Source organism: Pipra filicauda, unplaced genomic scaffold, assembly GCF_003945595.2.
Source record: "Pipra filicauda isolate LSUMZ 115617 unplaced genomic scaffold, ASM394559v2 scaffold151_size3305965_pilon, whole genome shotgun sequence".
In the NCBI taxonomy this organism is placed as follows: domain Eukaryota; kingdom Metazoa; phylum Chordata; class Aves; order Passeriformes; family Pipridae; genus Pipra; species Pipra filicauda.
Genome location: NW_024104007.1, coordinates 683,089 through 699,665, shown reverse-complemented (window position 1 = coordinate 699,665; position 16,577 = coordinate 683,089). Strand labels below are relative to the sequence as shown.

At 42.0% G+C, this 16,577-nt stretch overlaps 1 protein-coding gene across 1 annotated transcript; it reads right to left on the bottom strand.

Moving 5' to 3' along the window:
- Positions 1-1,234: 1,234 nt before the first annotated feature.
- CLBA1 (clathrin binding box of aftiphilin containing 1) lies at positions 1,235-11,114 on the bottom strand. Its single transcript, XM_027716693.2, has 6 exons — positions 11,084-11,114; positions 9,503-10,183; positions 5,861-6,009; positions 4,270-4,399; positions 2,877-2,990; positions 1,235-1,979 (listed from the first exon to the last, which is right to left on the bottom strand). The coding sequence occupies exons 2-6, from the start codon at positions 9,959-9,961 to the stop codon at positions 1,812-1,814; spliced, it is 1,020 nt and encodes a 339-aa protein (XP_027572494.1). The 5' UTR covers positions 9,962-10,183; positions 11,084-11,114; the 3' UTR covers positions 1,235-1,811.
- Between the last annotated feature and the right edge of the window lie 5,463 nt (positions 11,115-16,577).

Sequence of the window (16,577 nt, the reverse complement as noted above, 5' to 3'; positions counted from 1 at the left end):
ATCATAGGGGCTGAACCTTTTTTAATTTCCATTCTGTACCTTGTACAGGGCTGTAAAACCTGGTACTATGAGGGAGAGATGACATATTCATCCTTTTCCCAGAGTAACAGTGCAAAACATTCTTCAGTACTTTTATCCAATGTTAGCAAAAGCAAAGGCAAACTTGAAAGCCCAGAGGGAAAGAGAGTGTGGGCTCCAGTGCATCAGCGAGTGCTACACACACTACAGGTTGCCCCTTCAAGCCCCTCTGTAGAGCCCCGCTTGTCTGAAAGCACAAAAAGTGGGATTTTAGTCTTATAATTGATTTTAATAATGTTTATTACCAAACCCAACTATTCATTCACCCTTTTTTGGCAATCTATTATTTTTGTGAGCTTATGACTACGACCTATGTAATACATATTTAGCTGCTCTGAAAGAATACAATTGAAATTGAAAATTAATTCAAGTCTAGTGTTAACTGAAGAGGTTAACCCTGCTCTTCTATCCACATGGAGTTCCCAGGCTGGCATTGCAGAACTCCCTCCAGGGCCAGGGAAGCTGCAGAGCCACTTTCAAACAGCACTTTTCCAAATGCTCTGCTCCACATACTGAGTAACCAGTGCACAGTTCATCCCATGCTAATAGCACTAAGGTATCATAAGCATTACTAAAGTTATTACAGCAATTATAATGTCACTGATGAACAGTTTACTAGGTTAAGGGTTGAAGTCTGTCAGTGCTTTATAATATTTTTAATTCTAAGAAGAGAATAGGCACATTATTAAATAATTAACTGACTTAGTTTTGGAACACCCAAGTTTGTTCCCTGCTTTTTACACGTAAAACATCACTTGCAGTGCTTACCAGCTCTTTAAAACAAAAAGCCATATAAAATTTTCATACGGCCAAAGCAGCAAATAATTAGTAACTTGTGTAAAAATTACTACCAATGAATAAATAAAGCTGTTGCAGTTGGCAGGGGAGCACCATGGATTCTCTGAATGACAGTGAAGTGCAATCCCTGTGGCACTCAAGCTGCAGGAAGACGGGCAACAGTCGATAGTTACTATAAAATTTTAAAAGGGCAGCAATTTACAGCATTTTTGTGCAGTGCAAGTCTCGAACTACAACACTGCTCAGCTTTAACAAGCAGGTTATGCGTGGTGTAAGTGTGGCTGAATGAATCCAACAAGTCCTGTTACAATCGGCTTCAAACGAGGTGATTTATTTCAGTCAGAAACCAACGCCAGGACAAAACATTTCACTGCCCCCACCCCTATCACCACAGCAGGATTTACTAGACAGAAGTTAACACAGTTTTATTTTCCTAAACCCCAGTGGAAGATCCCAGATGTAGAAGGCTCCTCTCGTTACATCCAGCAGTGGCAAAGCAGCAGATCTCAGCTGATCCAAACTGGACCAAGTATGAGCAGAGATGGTGACAAGGCACACATTACAACACACCTGAGCTGTGTGTAGATTTTGGCAGGGAAAGGAAGGTTTTGACTGAAGAGGCATTAAGGCTTGAAAGGTCAGTAGTTCAGGGGACTCCAACAGAGTATCTTTAAAGTGTGATAGCAGCTGCAGCATTTACTGTAGGAGACACAACTCTGCAGAAAAACTTAGCAGGACAAAATTACACCTTTAACTTCACAGCTAAAGAGGAGAAATCTCTTTTAATAATGTGACTTTAGGTACCTCGTATACAGCAATACGTCACTTTCCTAAAGAACACCTGTAGCCTATAGTACCAAGTCAGTAATAAAATTAAAGTAAACTGCATTCAGTTCAAAAACAAACAAAAAAAAAGGCTAAAAAGTGCATTTAGTTCAGCAAACATCACTACTGAAAAATTTCATTTTTAGGTTGTTTGTAGTGAAAAGGTGCTTCTTCCTTGGGATTGTTATATACTGTGTGTTTTCATTTGGTGGTGTGGTTTTCAAAAAGAGGTTACAGGTGAAAAGGTGACCATGTCTGGAGTCTGGTGATACAGAAAGCTGAGTGAAAAAGTAAAACAAAGTTAATTTTTTCCATCCTACAGAAAGTTAATCGGCTGGAATATTTCAACTTAACTTTTATAAATGTTCATAAAAATAAAATTAGCATGGGGGGGGAAAAGGGACATAGCTAGGAAGATAAGTGGAAAACATCTCATTATATGATTTTACTTACTTAAAATTAAATGGCAACATATGTTTTGCAATGAATTTTACTTTGAGACCCCAAAATGCAAGTCTATTCCAGAAAAAAATTTTGCCCAGTTACCTTAACTTTGTACCATGATTCCTTTCACTTTTACTTTTTCTTCATCTATTTTAAGCCACTTCTCCTTTCTCTAAACCCTGTCTCTATAGTTTACACTTTCCAAGTGTGATTCAGCCACTGTGATCCCTCCCTCACGTACTCAAATTAAGAAAGCAGAACTGATTTATGGAGGAATAAGCTGGACAGTCTCTTTTAGTTCTTTATCTCTGAAATCTCCAGCCTATCATCTCTTATGTACAAGGTTCCCAGAGCAGTTACACACCTTCACTGTCCATTGCAGTAAATAGAATGAAACACACAATGGAAGTGTGCCTCAGACTGTCTGTGTCCACAGCAACAACAGCTGCTCAAGCTTATTCTCTACTGGGGAAGGGACCTTGGATGAAGAATATTCCCCCAAAACAACACAATTTTCCTTCCAACTTGCATTGCTTTAGCAAGAAGCAAACAAATGGCCAGGTACCCTTTCTAAAGCTGTCAGAGAGGTTTCAAAGAGCAAAAAATGACTGCATGTGCAAATAGTTACACCAGGACCAAACAATTACATGAGGACATATGCTAGAACAGCTGGCTACAGCAGAGAGGAACATGTAAAATACACTCTGTAGTTCTTTCAGAGCAATTCTTACCTTGGTCTGGATCAATGCTTTGCAGTCATTGATACTGAATCCATCAAATCTGAAGTCCTCATTATCTTTGACATTTGATTCCTCAGAAATATCATCCTGGTTCTCTGAAATGTCCTTAAAAAAATTTTATTTATGAATTTATTTATGCATTTCTGTCAGATCTCAAAGTATATAATCTAAAGAGAAGTTTCCCTCAAATAACAACCACCACTAAATTTTACTTTCTGAAGCTGTGTTTCATCATGTGTTCCCCTTTGCATTAAAACAATTTTATGCTAAAACCAGTTCTACCTACTCACATGAATCTATTTGTGACTCCCATTAATAAAAAAGCAATTTCCAGTTAAAATTAGCCTTAATTAATGCCAAAACATTGATGAGAAATATATCTTTATCAGTATTTTTAAAAGCAATGTAATTTTCCTGTAACAGAAAAGAAGTAATGATGTAAGTTTAAGCTGCCTGGGCATTGATTTAATGCTGGTGTATCTGTGGTCTAGAGAGGAACAGAATGGGAGTTTAACTGTGTTGGAGAAATGTCTCCTCTCTCTGTTAAGTCACAATTCTATAAAAGTGACTTACATGTGCAGAATAGGTCTTCTACCTTCAGCACTGTCGTTCTGTTTGTATATAACTTGCATGAAAAGTTATATACAAACCAAATATGCCCAAAAAATCAGCAGCTTGCCAACTCCGTGCTTCAGCAATCACATATCAACTGAAACAGTTATTTCTGAAAATTACTTGTGACTAATTGATCCCAACTAAATAACTGAATACTTAATCATCTGAGACAATTTTACCTTCTCAAAACAAGAGATTAAACAGAGACATTCTTATTTGAGATCTTTCAGCACTGTTGGTTTGGTCTCAATTCAATTTAAAACACATTCTCCCTCAAGCCTTGCAAAAGCAGACAGAGGAATAATCTGAGGAAAAGGGAAGCTGAACACACTTTCAGTTCCTATACAGTAAAAACATCCAGTAATTACTTTAACAGACTCCCTGATTCAAGTCTAATTTTCACTTAACAGAAAGATATTAGAGGCTAACAGTTTTCTCATACTCTGAGCAAAAAAAGTAAACAATCCTACTGCACGCACACCTGAATGCTAATTCTCCATCTATAACAAAATACCATGTAACAACAGGGCACTATGTAGGGGAGAGTTCAATGTAAAGACAGTCAAAGTTTGATCCTGGACAATTTCATGGTTACTTACACATAAATATGAGGAAACACTAAACTATTGCTTTAAAAAGCTCTCTGTAAAAAAACCTTTTTGACTCACCCAGATCTAGTCCCTCATGCATCTGCATGTATAGCTGAGAGAGGACCAGACTCCTAACCAAGTGTTTGTGCTGCCATACTGGCAAACCACTGTTCAATTACCTTTTGATTTGCATCTATTCCAAGAACACTCAGAAGGTTTTCTTGGCAATGAGATTTACTCCAGGGATGTCTTAAGCTGGGGGTATTATCAGAGTATCTAAGTGTTCTCCATAGGTTTCCAGAATTGATCCTAGAAAACAAAACACAGTTTGAGGTTATAAGCTGTATGAGGTTGCCAGTGAATGTAAATAACTTTGTTATTTTCCCTACATACAGTTGTCTACTACCCTACCTCAATCTAACAAGCAACTTATCTTAAGACTCCTTCTACATTCAGTCAAACTATCAACCCAATGTACTAATTACCTTGCATGACAATTAGAGGAAACAGTAAGTCAACATGACTCTTCAGATGAGAAGGGCATCAGAAGCACATTTCAGAGAGTGTTATATGCCAACAGCTCACATCATTCAATTGCTTCTGTGAAATGTGGGCAGAGTTCAGCCCCATTAGTTCTGCACTTTGCGTTTTCTGTCTCTCAAACCTTTCTCCGTTCCACAGGTCACACTTCTCCTCTGCAGCACCTGCTGCTCAGGTGGGTGACCTGCACCTGCTTTGGATGTGCCTGTGCTACAAACCAAGCCAAAGGCACTCACTGCTGAAATGGTGAGAATTACAGAGCTCTCTCCACATGGTATTTTCGATTCTCACACTGCATTCATCACATATAAAAATCCAATTGGACTTTATTGAGTACAGGATGTAGTTATCATTGACCTGAGTTATTAATCACAATAGGTCAGGGCTTTTTTGTCTGTAGTTGGTGCTCTCATATAATACTGTAGTCCCTTTTATATATATATTTCTCCACAATTTGATGTTGATTAAAATATAATGCGTATGCAGAGAACTTGCCAAAAGGATGCCCACATTAAATGTTTTAACTACATTTCTTCTGAGTCCTAGGACCTTTCCCAAGTATGGTCTGACCCAATTTTCTAGATACAAAGCCTCAGAGTTATGCAAAAATAACTACAATACTGTTCAGTAACTACAATACTGCTCAACAGCTGCTGATCCTTCACAAACATGTAACAAATCTAGAAATGTTCCAGCTGTCGCAAGAGAAATCTTAGTTAATGATGATAATTGCTATTAACACAACCCAGGAAAGAAGGCAGATGCACCACAGATTCTGAAGCACATCTGGTTTAACATGAGAGGAAGTTACCAACTGGGAAAATAGGGGGGGGGGGGGAAGGCTTGTGGGTTGTTGGTAGAAGCAGCAGCCTCCGATGATGAAGAAATAAGTGGGATGTGCTGTAAAGAAAGGACAAGCAAACAGGAAAAACAGGCTGCCTGTTGGGTTCTGGCATTCCAGAGGCTTAGTCATAAGAAGGCACACCAACAGCAGGAAAAACCCTAAGCAGGAATTTGTAATTTTGATATATTCCCTTCATTGTTTTCCAGTGGCTAAACCACCATCCATTTCCTCTAACAGTACAGCACAAAATTGCTAAGATGAAGAGCGTAGTGTTAAGAAAGATTTTTGAGTGTACCACTGATTTTTACATTAGGAAATAAACAGTGTAATTGCTGAGATTGCTGAGGAACTTTTTTTTTTTTAAACTGTTGATCTAAACTCATTACCAAAGTTGATTCTTCAGAAGTTCAGTTATCCCAACATCTTCATTATTTGTATCAAGCACTTGATCTAAGCTTCTTATGCTTTCTGTGGACTGTGATACAAAGACTTCTGGAAAGCCCACCTTAAATATATCCTCATAGCTGTGGTCCGCCTAGAAAAAAAAAGAGAGTTTTATTACATGTGTTATACGGGTCACCCACACAGTTCACAAAGGACCTAGTCCAAAGACTACAATTTTTCTGGAGATTGTCCTATTGTTTTAAACATTTTTATTAATATTATTGGCACAGAGAGACTGAGCCCATAGTTCAGCATTTTGAGTGTTTATGTAGAATTAGAGGAGGAGAAGCAAGAATCCAAGAGTTTCTGAAGAACCTTAGTCTCCAACTTCCCAGCTTCTAAATCATAGACTGGTTTGCCTATTTAGCACTCAGGACTCCTTCTTCTGCTCAGATAATTCAGGACAAATCTGACACACACATCAACTCCAAAGCTTGTTTTGCTAACTCAGTATTCAAATACTCCTAATTCAGCCAAACGTAACACAACTGCTAAATGCTACAGCTACCAGTAAATATTTGCACTGTGTAGGTCTGCAGAAAAGCTGGGGTGAGGATGTCTCTATATCTTTGCATTTGCACCAAACTTTTTCCATATTAAAAATCAGAGCCAGATTTGCATACTTGTTCCTCCTCCAGCAGTGATGAGGAGGAAGTTTGAGAGACTGAACACAGCCACAGGAGTGATCCAAACAGGCCTATTGGAAGTAACAGGGTTATCTGATGACTAAGAAGTACATATACAAGGGAAAATGTGCATAATTTACACCCTATCCTAAAGGGATATTATCACGCCGTCTGGTTCAGAAGCTGTGTCCTTTTATTCCTTCAAAGAAGGAGTTACTGCAATTTTCTAAATAAAAGGAATTAATTGACTTCACCATCCCTCCAAAGGACTGCAATCCAGGAGCAGCAACATCGTGTGAAAACAAGAGAATGGAACAAGTCAGTTTGTTTTCTTTGCCCAGCAAGCAACCATTTAGTCTGAAAAACGTAAGTATGGATACTCCACATTTTGACAGTTTCATTTAATTGTAATTGAAACAGCTGAAATAAACTGAGGTACTTCCACAGTTTTATTATACTGAACTCAGACAAGTGCAGTGAATACTGAGAGACTATGGATTTAATCTAATGATGAGTGGGCAGAATCAACAGAGCTGGTAGAAGGATTCTGTACTTCTGAGCCTGCTTCTAGGAACAGAATTTGTGCCCCACGCTGCTTCCTCCTGAAGCAGGGCCTTGCTAAAATGCCTATCCTGATGAGCAGCTCCTGGGACACTCAGAGACTCCCAAGTAAAATCCTTTGAATCTTGCCCAAAGTGTCACAATACTTTGAACTACTTTGTAAATTATTTCAACTTACACCAGAGATACTACATACAGGATCCTGAAAGATGCCTGAGAAGCAGAATTTTGTGAAAGCAAACTTGCTAAAGCATTGACAGTCAAGGATAAAACACTTCCTAGCAGGTACCAAAACTGAAATGGGATGGAAGTTAAGGAAAAGCCGGGCAGTTGCTCTTGGCTTTGGGATGGGGGCAATTACAGCCACAGAGAGTGTGCATCAAGAGGAGCACAGCTCTGCCTCAATTGTAGTATCTTCTCAGAGCCTGTGATGGTTCTCCAACACACATACAAGTCACTGACTTACAGTATAGTCAAACCAGATGAAAAATGCAGGGGTTTTTTATTACCTTTATTACTGTCTACTTCAGTGTGTCTTTCTAAAACCAAATTTGGGTACATTTCCACTTATCTTGTAGCTTTGTACTAATTATAAAAACATGAATGCACACATTTCACAACTGTGCTTTCTGATTAAATCCTCTCTATCCCATTATGTCAGAACACCACAGGGCTTAAACACGTGCACCCATCCCTCTCACAAAGGCCAGTATTTAAAGAGCACGTGAAAAGTCCTTTAAGTGTTCAGTTATATAGGCAAAACATCCAGCTACTACAAGGAAATTAGCAATTGTTTCCATCTCAAGATGCATGATTCTGCTCCAGATCAACATAGTTTAATTAACTGAAGCAATAAATATTGAAGGTCAGACCTCTGACCTCAGATGATCCATAGAGGTCCCTCCAACCTAACTGGCATTTTTTCTATTGACCACACGGAAGACAGAGCCCCAGTCCAAAGAGTTTATGATCTCAAAAAAAACAACACAAAAAGCACAGGGACAAAGGACAAGCTACACATATATTCTACACTCAAATTTCTCTCAGCATTGCAGCTGTTTCTCTACCCTAGACAAGAAAAGCCAGTGTGAAACTCTAAGGATGGTTAACTTATTTAGCTCGTACTGGACATTTCCTTTTGCCTTTAATAGATGCAAAATAGAGCAAATGCTTCGGTAAGACTAAGATCTATTGCTTTTGGAAAGAAGCCAAGCAACCTGCTATATTCTATTCCAGTTTCAATCATTACAATACTCCCTTTTTTCAACAGAAGACTTCTTGTCCGCCATTTTCAGCATTACAAAAAATTTGAGTTCTTTGTTTATGCATGTATCTTGTGTATCTCCACTCAATCAGCGTGGGTAGCTTATCCCACCTGCATCTTTTTGCTTTCCTGAATAATACCTGTGCAACAAGTAAAATTCCGAGGCAAGGGCAAGAAAACCTGTCTCCAGAAAATCCCCGGTTCCCTACACCTATTAAAACTCCTCTAACAGACTACAACCAGTAAGTTATTACTGCTACAGATTAACCCCATGGAAGTCTTAGTTGATTGTTCTCTTTTTTTTTTCAAATGTTGTAATTTAGGATAAAAGTAGTAAGAATGGGGAGGAGCTGCTCTGTATTTTCATGTTCTCTCTTCCTTTTTGTTGCTTTCCTTCCCTTTGGTGATGCATGTTTGGGCCTTATGGAAACACACTCATTGCAACAAGGTCTAACCCTTTACCTGAACCTTTCTTTGTGCTGATAAGGATACATTACATTATTTACTCAGGATATTACCTGTAACATCATAGGAGAGAATGTAACATCCTATGCTATAAAAATTAATTACAATAAAAGATTTTTATTCTTTTGTGTGTGCGTGTGTGTGTCATTAACTCCTACCACCATCAGTCTAAAATTCCAGAAAGACTGTTGATATTATTCAGGCAGTATGTTAAATAAAAAAAGTAATTGTTTTTACCAATTTCTAACTCAATGTTAGGTTGGTTTTCTTCAATGAGCTTGCAGGCAACTCTTAGAATTTCTGTCCACCCTGCTTTTGTCACCCACCTTCCCAATTTTTTGTTTCCTATGCTCTTTCTTTCTTGTCTAGGTTTTAAACTGCATGTGCTTCAGGGCAGGGTTCATGGTTTCTAAGTGCTTACTTTTTCCGAGTGTCTAGAAGCAAAGTAGTGCATTACATTCTTTAAGGCTCTCCAGCAGGACAACTTAAGTATTTGTCAAACAGTGTAAAGAAGTTGCTTTTGTTCCACTTGAGTTAGCTGCAAAGCAGCTTGACAGTTTCTCTCCCTGTACAACATTACCCTCTGTAGAGAAGACAGATACAAAACTTGAGATGTAGGAAGCCGTAACACAAACATTTCTGGTCCTTGGTTTACTATTAACACATACCTCATTCAGAGAGCCCAAAGCCTCCTGTATCCCACTGCACAGAGATGGCTCAGCACAGAACTGGGCAGCAGAAGGGCTACAGCGTCCGCTGCTTAAGTCCGTGTCAGCTCCAGAAGGTTTTGTTGACTTCACCAAAACTTCAAGATTATGACTGAATCTCTCTGATTCGTCTAACGACTCCTTGAAGCCTTCAAAATCACCCCAGGAACCACTGGGTTCTGAGGTACTAAGACTGCTCTCAGAAATCCCCTCACAACTTCTCCCTTTGCTGTTCGTTACGGGGAGGCTTTGCTGCATTACTTCGAGATTAATAATTTCTTCATTATTTGTCTTGTCATTCCAGTTACAGTCACTTCCACTGACAGACACACCACCTGCTTCAGATGCCAGGTCTTTTGGAGACCCCTGGTGTGACATGTCTGTATTAGTAAGACTTTCTGCTACTGACAGGTTCTGCATCTTTGTTTGAGAAAAATTAATTTGTTGAAATCTGCGCTGCAAAAAGGTTACTGAAGTTCAGCTGCATTAGAAATCCGAGTGTTTCCAAAACAAAATCAAATTCTTCATTTCACCCCAAAGAATAACAACACTGCTAAATCAAAACAGGATGTCCTTCAGCCTCTCCTCCAGTAATCGGCATGTGCACGTAATTCAGCCTCACTTTCTGTGTAGGATATTTGCCTGCAAAAAAAGGATTAGAAATAAATACTTCTGTGATAAGGGCTGTGCAGGAATAAAGATCGCTGATAAGGTAGGAGAAAGAATGCTTGGGTTAAAATAAACACATTCCAGTATTATCCACTGAAAATTGCTGTAGGCAAAATTATTTAAAATTTATATTCAACTCTCTGCCCACATCACAAACCATTACATTAGTGAACAATATTCAGCAAATACGTAACAGAGGTTGCTGGATATTAACTCAGTACTGAGTATACAGGAGACAAACCAAAATAACTATAGACAAAATCCAACACTTCAAAAATATTTTCCATAACTATTTCATCCACCTCGTGCACACCCAAGCAGCACTCTTTCTGTCTGCATGGGCTGCCCCATCTCGACTGTGATCCTATAAAAATACAGTATTTCCAATTATTTGAGTAATTGAGCCATGTTTAATAAGTTCAGTTTGGCATCTGTAGATGACACAGGCGGTGATCATTTTAGCATTTATCACTAGATTATCATTAGATTAACTAATTATCATTAGATTAACCCCATCTCCTCAAGTGCCTTTCCGAGCTATTGGGGGAGGGGGGCAGGTTAGAACACACACTAAACCCACTTCTGGCCGCTCTTAGGTATTTTCTGTGCTTAATAGAACACATTTTGTGTGGTTTTTTTCCCCAGGTTCCCCCCGAAGGCGGCCCAGGCATAGTCCAGGGGGGCAGCAGGTCCCTCCCGCTGCCAGGGACACGGGGCACGGTGGGGCCCCCCGGGACAGGGCAGGGCAGGGCAGGGGATGCGCGTCCCGGAGCCGCCGGCGCTTCACCCTGGGGAAGTGGCTCCTCCACCCGCGTCCCCCCGGCGGCTCCTCCAGCCGCGTTTTCCCCCTGTTGGGTGCGGGAACAGCCTTACCGCCGCTCCAGGGCCCGCCGCCGCTGCCCGGCAGGTCGCCAGGGGCGGGCCGAGGTGTGCGGGGCGGTGCGGGGCGGGACGGGGCCGGACGGGGACAGCGGAGCCCTCCCACCCTCCGCCCGGGAGCAGCGAGGGCAGAGGAGCCCCAGCCCTTCCTCAGCCCCCGTTCTCTCCCCTTTGCTTTGACAAGCGCCTCCCCGGCTCTCCAGCCTCGCCCCGGGTTGTCCGCACCCGCATCCCTTGGGTTACAGACGCCCTTCCAACCAGAACCAGCTCCTGCCCGCCGGGAAGAGGCTGGTTTTATAAACCGTGATGTGAAAAACTTCCCCCCCCCCCTCCCCAACCAGCTTCTTGCTGCGACCTGGCAGGCTAAGGACGTGCAGTTTGATGGTGGTGGTTCCTGTTTGATTTTAATCAGAGAGTAAAATTTAACTAGAATTCTCACATAGTTACAAAGTTCCAGGATACGAATTTTAAAAAAGTGACAATCAACCCACCCAGAAATATAACCTCACGGTAAAATGGTAGGAACGGGCCAGCAACAGCCTCTCAGGATCTCCTCTCCCTCCCTCTGTTCTTTTGCCCCCCGAGGTATCAGGCTGTCCCCCCTCTGCTGAGGCTGGGGCTTGATCCACTCGTAATAGGTAAAGCCAGAAAGTGTGGATACAGTGCTGCAGACAGGTCACCCCACGGCCTGGGTGACCGTCCCATCCCTCCCACCTCCCGAGGACCAGACGCGTGGGCTGGAGGCGCCGTGCCCAAGGCTGGCTGCTCCCAGGGCTGGGGGGCAGAGGGAAGGGCGCAGAGAAAACTCCTTAGCTTCCTGTCCTCGGGCTCGGTTAAACATCTGAGTAGTCCCAAGGAACAGGGGACAGTTGTAAAAGCAAGGAAAAAGGTTTCCTGGAGCAAGGCCCAAAGTAGAAAGCTTTTTCTAGGCACTATAGTACATATGTTTTCCAGCCCAGACACAGATAAATGCACTCCTCCCACACATCTGCCTCTCATTCCAGGCTGTAGTGCTTTATCCAAGGGCGAGAGGCTGGATTTGGGAGCGATGCCCAGACGCAGAGCCAAAAAGATTTTATTGGCAACTGTCTGAAAGGTTTTTTTTATTTGTTTTCTTTCTGCTTCGGAGCCGTTTCTTCCCCTCCGTGGCCATCCCGCGGCAGCCTGCAGCTCGGAGGATATCTGACCAGCTCGGCGAGACTGATTCAGCCCCAAAGCGTCTGACACTTGCTGGGATGGCGTCATCGTCCCACGCTGCAGTTTGTGCTGCTGGGACCTCGGGGGTTCCAGCTCTCGCTTCGATTTTGAAGGGAGCTCAGGATTTTTGCAGCGACTGAGGTTGTTTTGCTCAGTTTCACATTTTCGCCCTTGTCTTCTCTAAGGAAAATGCTACAAACGGACCGTCCAGAGGCTGAGGTGCTCCTCTCCTTTAACAGGCTTTGCACGCGGAGAGAAAAAGGTGTGTGCGTTTTGCAAACCTGTCTCTGCCCTGCCAAGTTCGAGGTGTCTCCGCAGCAGCACGAGCAAGGTGGTGGGAGAGCTGGGGAGCATCAGAAGCTGGCACAGACCTTAGAAACCACAGTGTAGGAACAGAAGGAAACTGTAGTGCCTCCTTCCCAGAGTAACATGAGTAACTCTATTAAGGACTGGCCACATAACACTGTTGTTTATTTCTCTCCAGCACACCCTATAACCCACCTTGGGAAAACCAGTTGCTAGCCCTGGGTCCCTGCAGAGGAACAATCGGCTGCATCATCTGCTGGGTGTTCCCATTGCTGCCTCTGCTCTCAGATGAACGCTGCTGAAAACCCATACAATTACAAGAAAAACCTGCACTGGTGTATTTTGTACAGGTTTTCACATCAAATGGGGTCAGTGTGAAGTACAGCCACCCTGCAAAGTGGATTTCACCTGCCCTACTCCGAATTCGCTCCTCTGGACTCAGGCCCAGCTGAGCATGAGTGTGACAGCTGCTGCTGAGATCCCCAGCTCCTGCTGAATGACACCCTCTGATAGACTGGTTTAAGTTAAAAGCATCATCACAGTTGGATTAAGAATTTTCCCCTCTGAAGTACAGTGGAATAAAATTCCTGTTATCTGTTTGGGGAAAAAAAAATCTTGCAATTTTGTCTGACCATGCCTCGTGGTTTACACCATAATTACTGTATTAAATCAATAATTTCTTTTTGAACTATCGCTGGTTTTTCCGGTTTGCTTGTTTGTTTTGAGGTTTTATTTGGTTTTTGTTTCGTTTTGTTTTGTTTTAAATAACCCAGTCTTTATTTAAAAGGTAAATAGGCCAAAAGCTTCAGACGTGGACTATAAGCTTAGATTTAGACACTCACATTTATGTATCTACTAGGAGAGAACATCATTGCTCAAAAAATTCATCAATGCAAACAACTGAACTGACTGAACACTCGTCTGCAACTGTTACTACTGCTTCTACCACCATTCCCACTGGAATACTATTTGCATTTAGTACTCACACTCCAGAATTACTCTCTTTTTCATTCTATCCTTTGGCAAAATACCAATTTGCAGGGAAAAAATTCAACAGAATAACTGAAAACTGTTTACTTCCAGGTCAAACCAGCACCATGCTGCTGTAATATGAATTTCTATCTGTTTGTGAAAGATGTGGCCTGAAATATTGAATTGTGTGGTTCCCCTGTAAATTACATGGGTGATTTTGTCTTCATTCATTTTTTTTTCTCCTGGAGGGAAAAAAAAAGCAAGAAAGCAATACTTTTGTATGAAGAATTTTCAGGGTTTTTGGTTTGGTTTGGTTTTGGGATTTTTTTAATGAAGCATTAAACAAGATTAGCTTGCCATTTAAAGGACTGACATATTTTCCTTAATTTGTGTTAAATACTTGGATGTCTTTTCTTGTAAAAAATAAGAAGTTACTTGTAGCTAAACTGACTTAAAATGTCATTAAGAAAATAGAAGTAAACATGTTTTCAGAAGTCAATAAATAACTTTGAATGACTCAGAGTGATATTTAAATAAAAGAGCTGTCTTTTCAGTCAATGATTAATAATTTTTTTTCAACCCAAGTATCCAGATTTTAGAAGTGTAGGAGTCTTCAGCAGTTCTTTCATTTCCTTAGTAATAAAGAATACTCAGCTTATTAAAAACCCACTGAAGATTTCAGGTCTAAATACTGATCTAATTGATTAGCTAAAGCTTACATTTGAAAATGTGGTTGGTTATTCCATTAAACTCCTCCCTGGAGGCACAGTGGGCTTGCCATACCTTCCCACTTCACTTTGCTGCTGGTATGGATGGTTCAAAAGGTCAGCAAATCCATCATCTTTTTCCTGAGTTAGACATGGGAACAGCAGCTCTTCAGGGCAAACTTTACTTCTCCCCAGTGCACAAGGGGTGTGAATCCCCTGCTCCCACTATGAAATATTTCTCTGGGTGCTAAACCAGTGTGATGGGAGTCACTGGCATCAACGAGCCACTGCAGCAGGCAGCAGTGCCTGGGTTAAAGGATGAACCAGGATTTTTCCAACAGCAGATGGCAGCTCTCCCTTGTCTGTCTTTTGTGCACACAACACATCTGTTAGTTCTCCTGAGCAGGGGAAGTAACTCATCCCGTCTACAGTCCGCATTAAAAAGGTATTGGACCACCAGCTTTATGTGCTGACCACAGAAAAGCCATTCCCTTTCACTGATGGGTTGTCAGTGTAGAAAGATCTACCCATAAAAAAATGTGACATCCTGTGCCAGGAGGCGTAAGGTATACTTTAGGTCCCTCTCTTCTTCTGTCAGGTGTGGAAGATAAGGGAGCTGTAATCCACCTTTTGAAAAAGCTTAGATGTGCAAGAATTGTCTGTGCCCTGGATTCAGTGGCTGCCTTGAGCACTTTTGTCTGGTCCAGCAGCGTGGCTTCAAAGCAATGCTCACATTTGCTTCAGTGGTTAGTCTGGTTCTCAGAGTGATTTTGGGGAGCACAAACTAGATGTCTTCTGGGGAAAGGCAGAGAAATGCCATTCCACTCTGGCACTTCAGGGAAACTTTGTCTTCCAAATCCATATGTGGGCTGCACTACTTTAGGACCCTGCAGCAATTTACACAGCACACGTGCTAAAAGAAGACTTAAACCATTCAGAGCTCCCACAAGATCCTGAAGTGCTTCTTGTGCCTATATATGAAAGGCCAAGTGCCACAGGCACCTTCCTATTTGCCAGCTTTTGCCCGCCTTCAAGTCTGCCACCACTGCACCATCCACTCACACTTCTAGTTTGAGATCCTTTCCTCTCTTCAGCTGCTTTCCCTTCTGTTGCCAGTCCTGCTTGCTGAACCTCTCGTTTCTTTTATCAGACCTTTTTCTTACTATCCATTTGCCAACTGTTCTCTCTTCTGCCTTCAGCCTCCTGAAAACACAGAGAGCTGTGACTTGGGCCCCTGATGGAAGTGGTATTGCTTTTTATTCAATGAGAGTGACATGAGGGACAAAGGGTTCCTGGGTAGCAGAATGATTTGCTGGTAGAAGCAGATTACTAATGTTATGACAGCCCTTAATATGAGAGTATTGGCCAGCAACAGATCTCATGAGAATAAAGGTGATCCCCTTGAAGTCCTATTACATTGCCTTGAGAGCACAGCAGACATGCACCTACTATGTGAGTACAAAACAGCAGCAGCTGCTCACATGGACTCTGTCACCATGGTGGAGGATCTGGAGGAATGGCAGTGCTTTGGTGTGGCTCCAAGGTTCCTGTTCCTGTATCCCACAGAAGATCCCCTCAAAATCATACTGTAAAATACCTTTTTCACCTCCTCCCCACCATAGTTGGCATCAGCACCCCTGTATCCATACTCCTATTTCCAACACAGTGAGTGCTGCTTTTCTATACAGGTTGCTTGGCAGGGGAGACAAAGCTTCTGATGGAATTACAGCTCTGGGCTTGGGTCAACAGGGAAGTGATAAATATCACCAGGCTGCCCAGGAGTGGTGCCACACCTCTAAAAGCAACTCCACAGGGTCTACAAGCTGCAGCAGAAATCATTCACACAGCAGCTATGTGAAAATATCAGCAACATCAGAACTGTCTGCCAAGTCCTGGCCCAGTATGGATGGCTTTGCCTCAAGGCCATGAAACAAACATTTCCATGTTTGTGTAAAACAAATGGTAGAACAGCTCCTTCCTTCACTCAGCAGGGCTGACAGCTATTCCAGGTGTCAGACTGGCTACTGGAGCCTCTGGAGAGGTGTCACAGCCCCCAAACAGTGTCTCCTTCCAGAGCCACCAAGTTGCTGCACACATATCCTGCAGGAAGGCTTCTTGCAGGAGTTGAAGGAGGGAATTCAGCACCTTCCAGAGGTTGATGTGTGAGCCCAGTCCTCGAGAGACAGACTTACTGCACCAAATTATTCGTTATTTTGGCATAGCCAATCGACATCCAAAGGTCTTGCTTCTTATGATCAATTCAGTCAAGCAAAGGATCCTCAAGGCAGACAATTACACATCTGTTG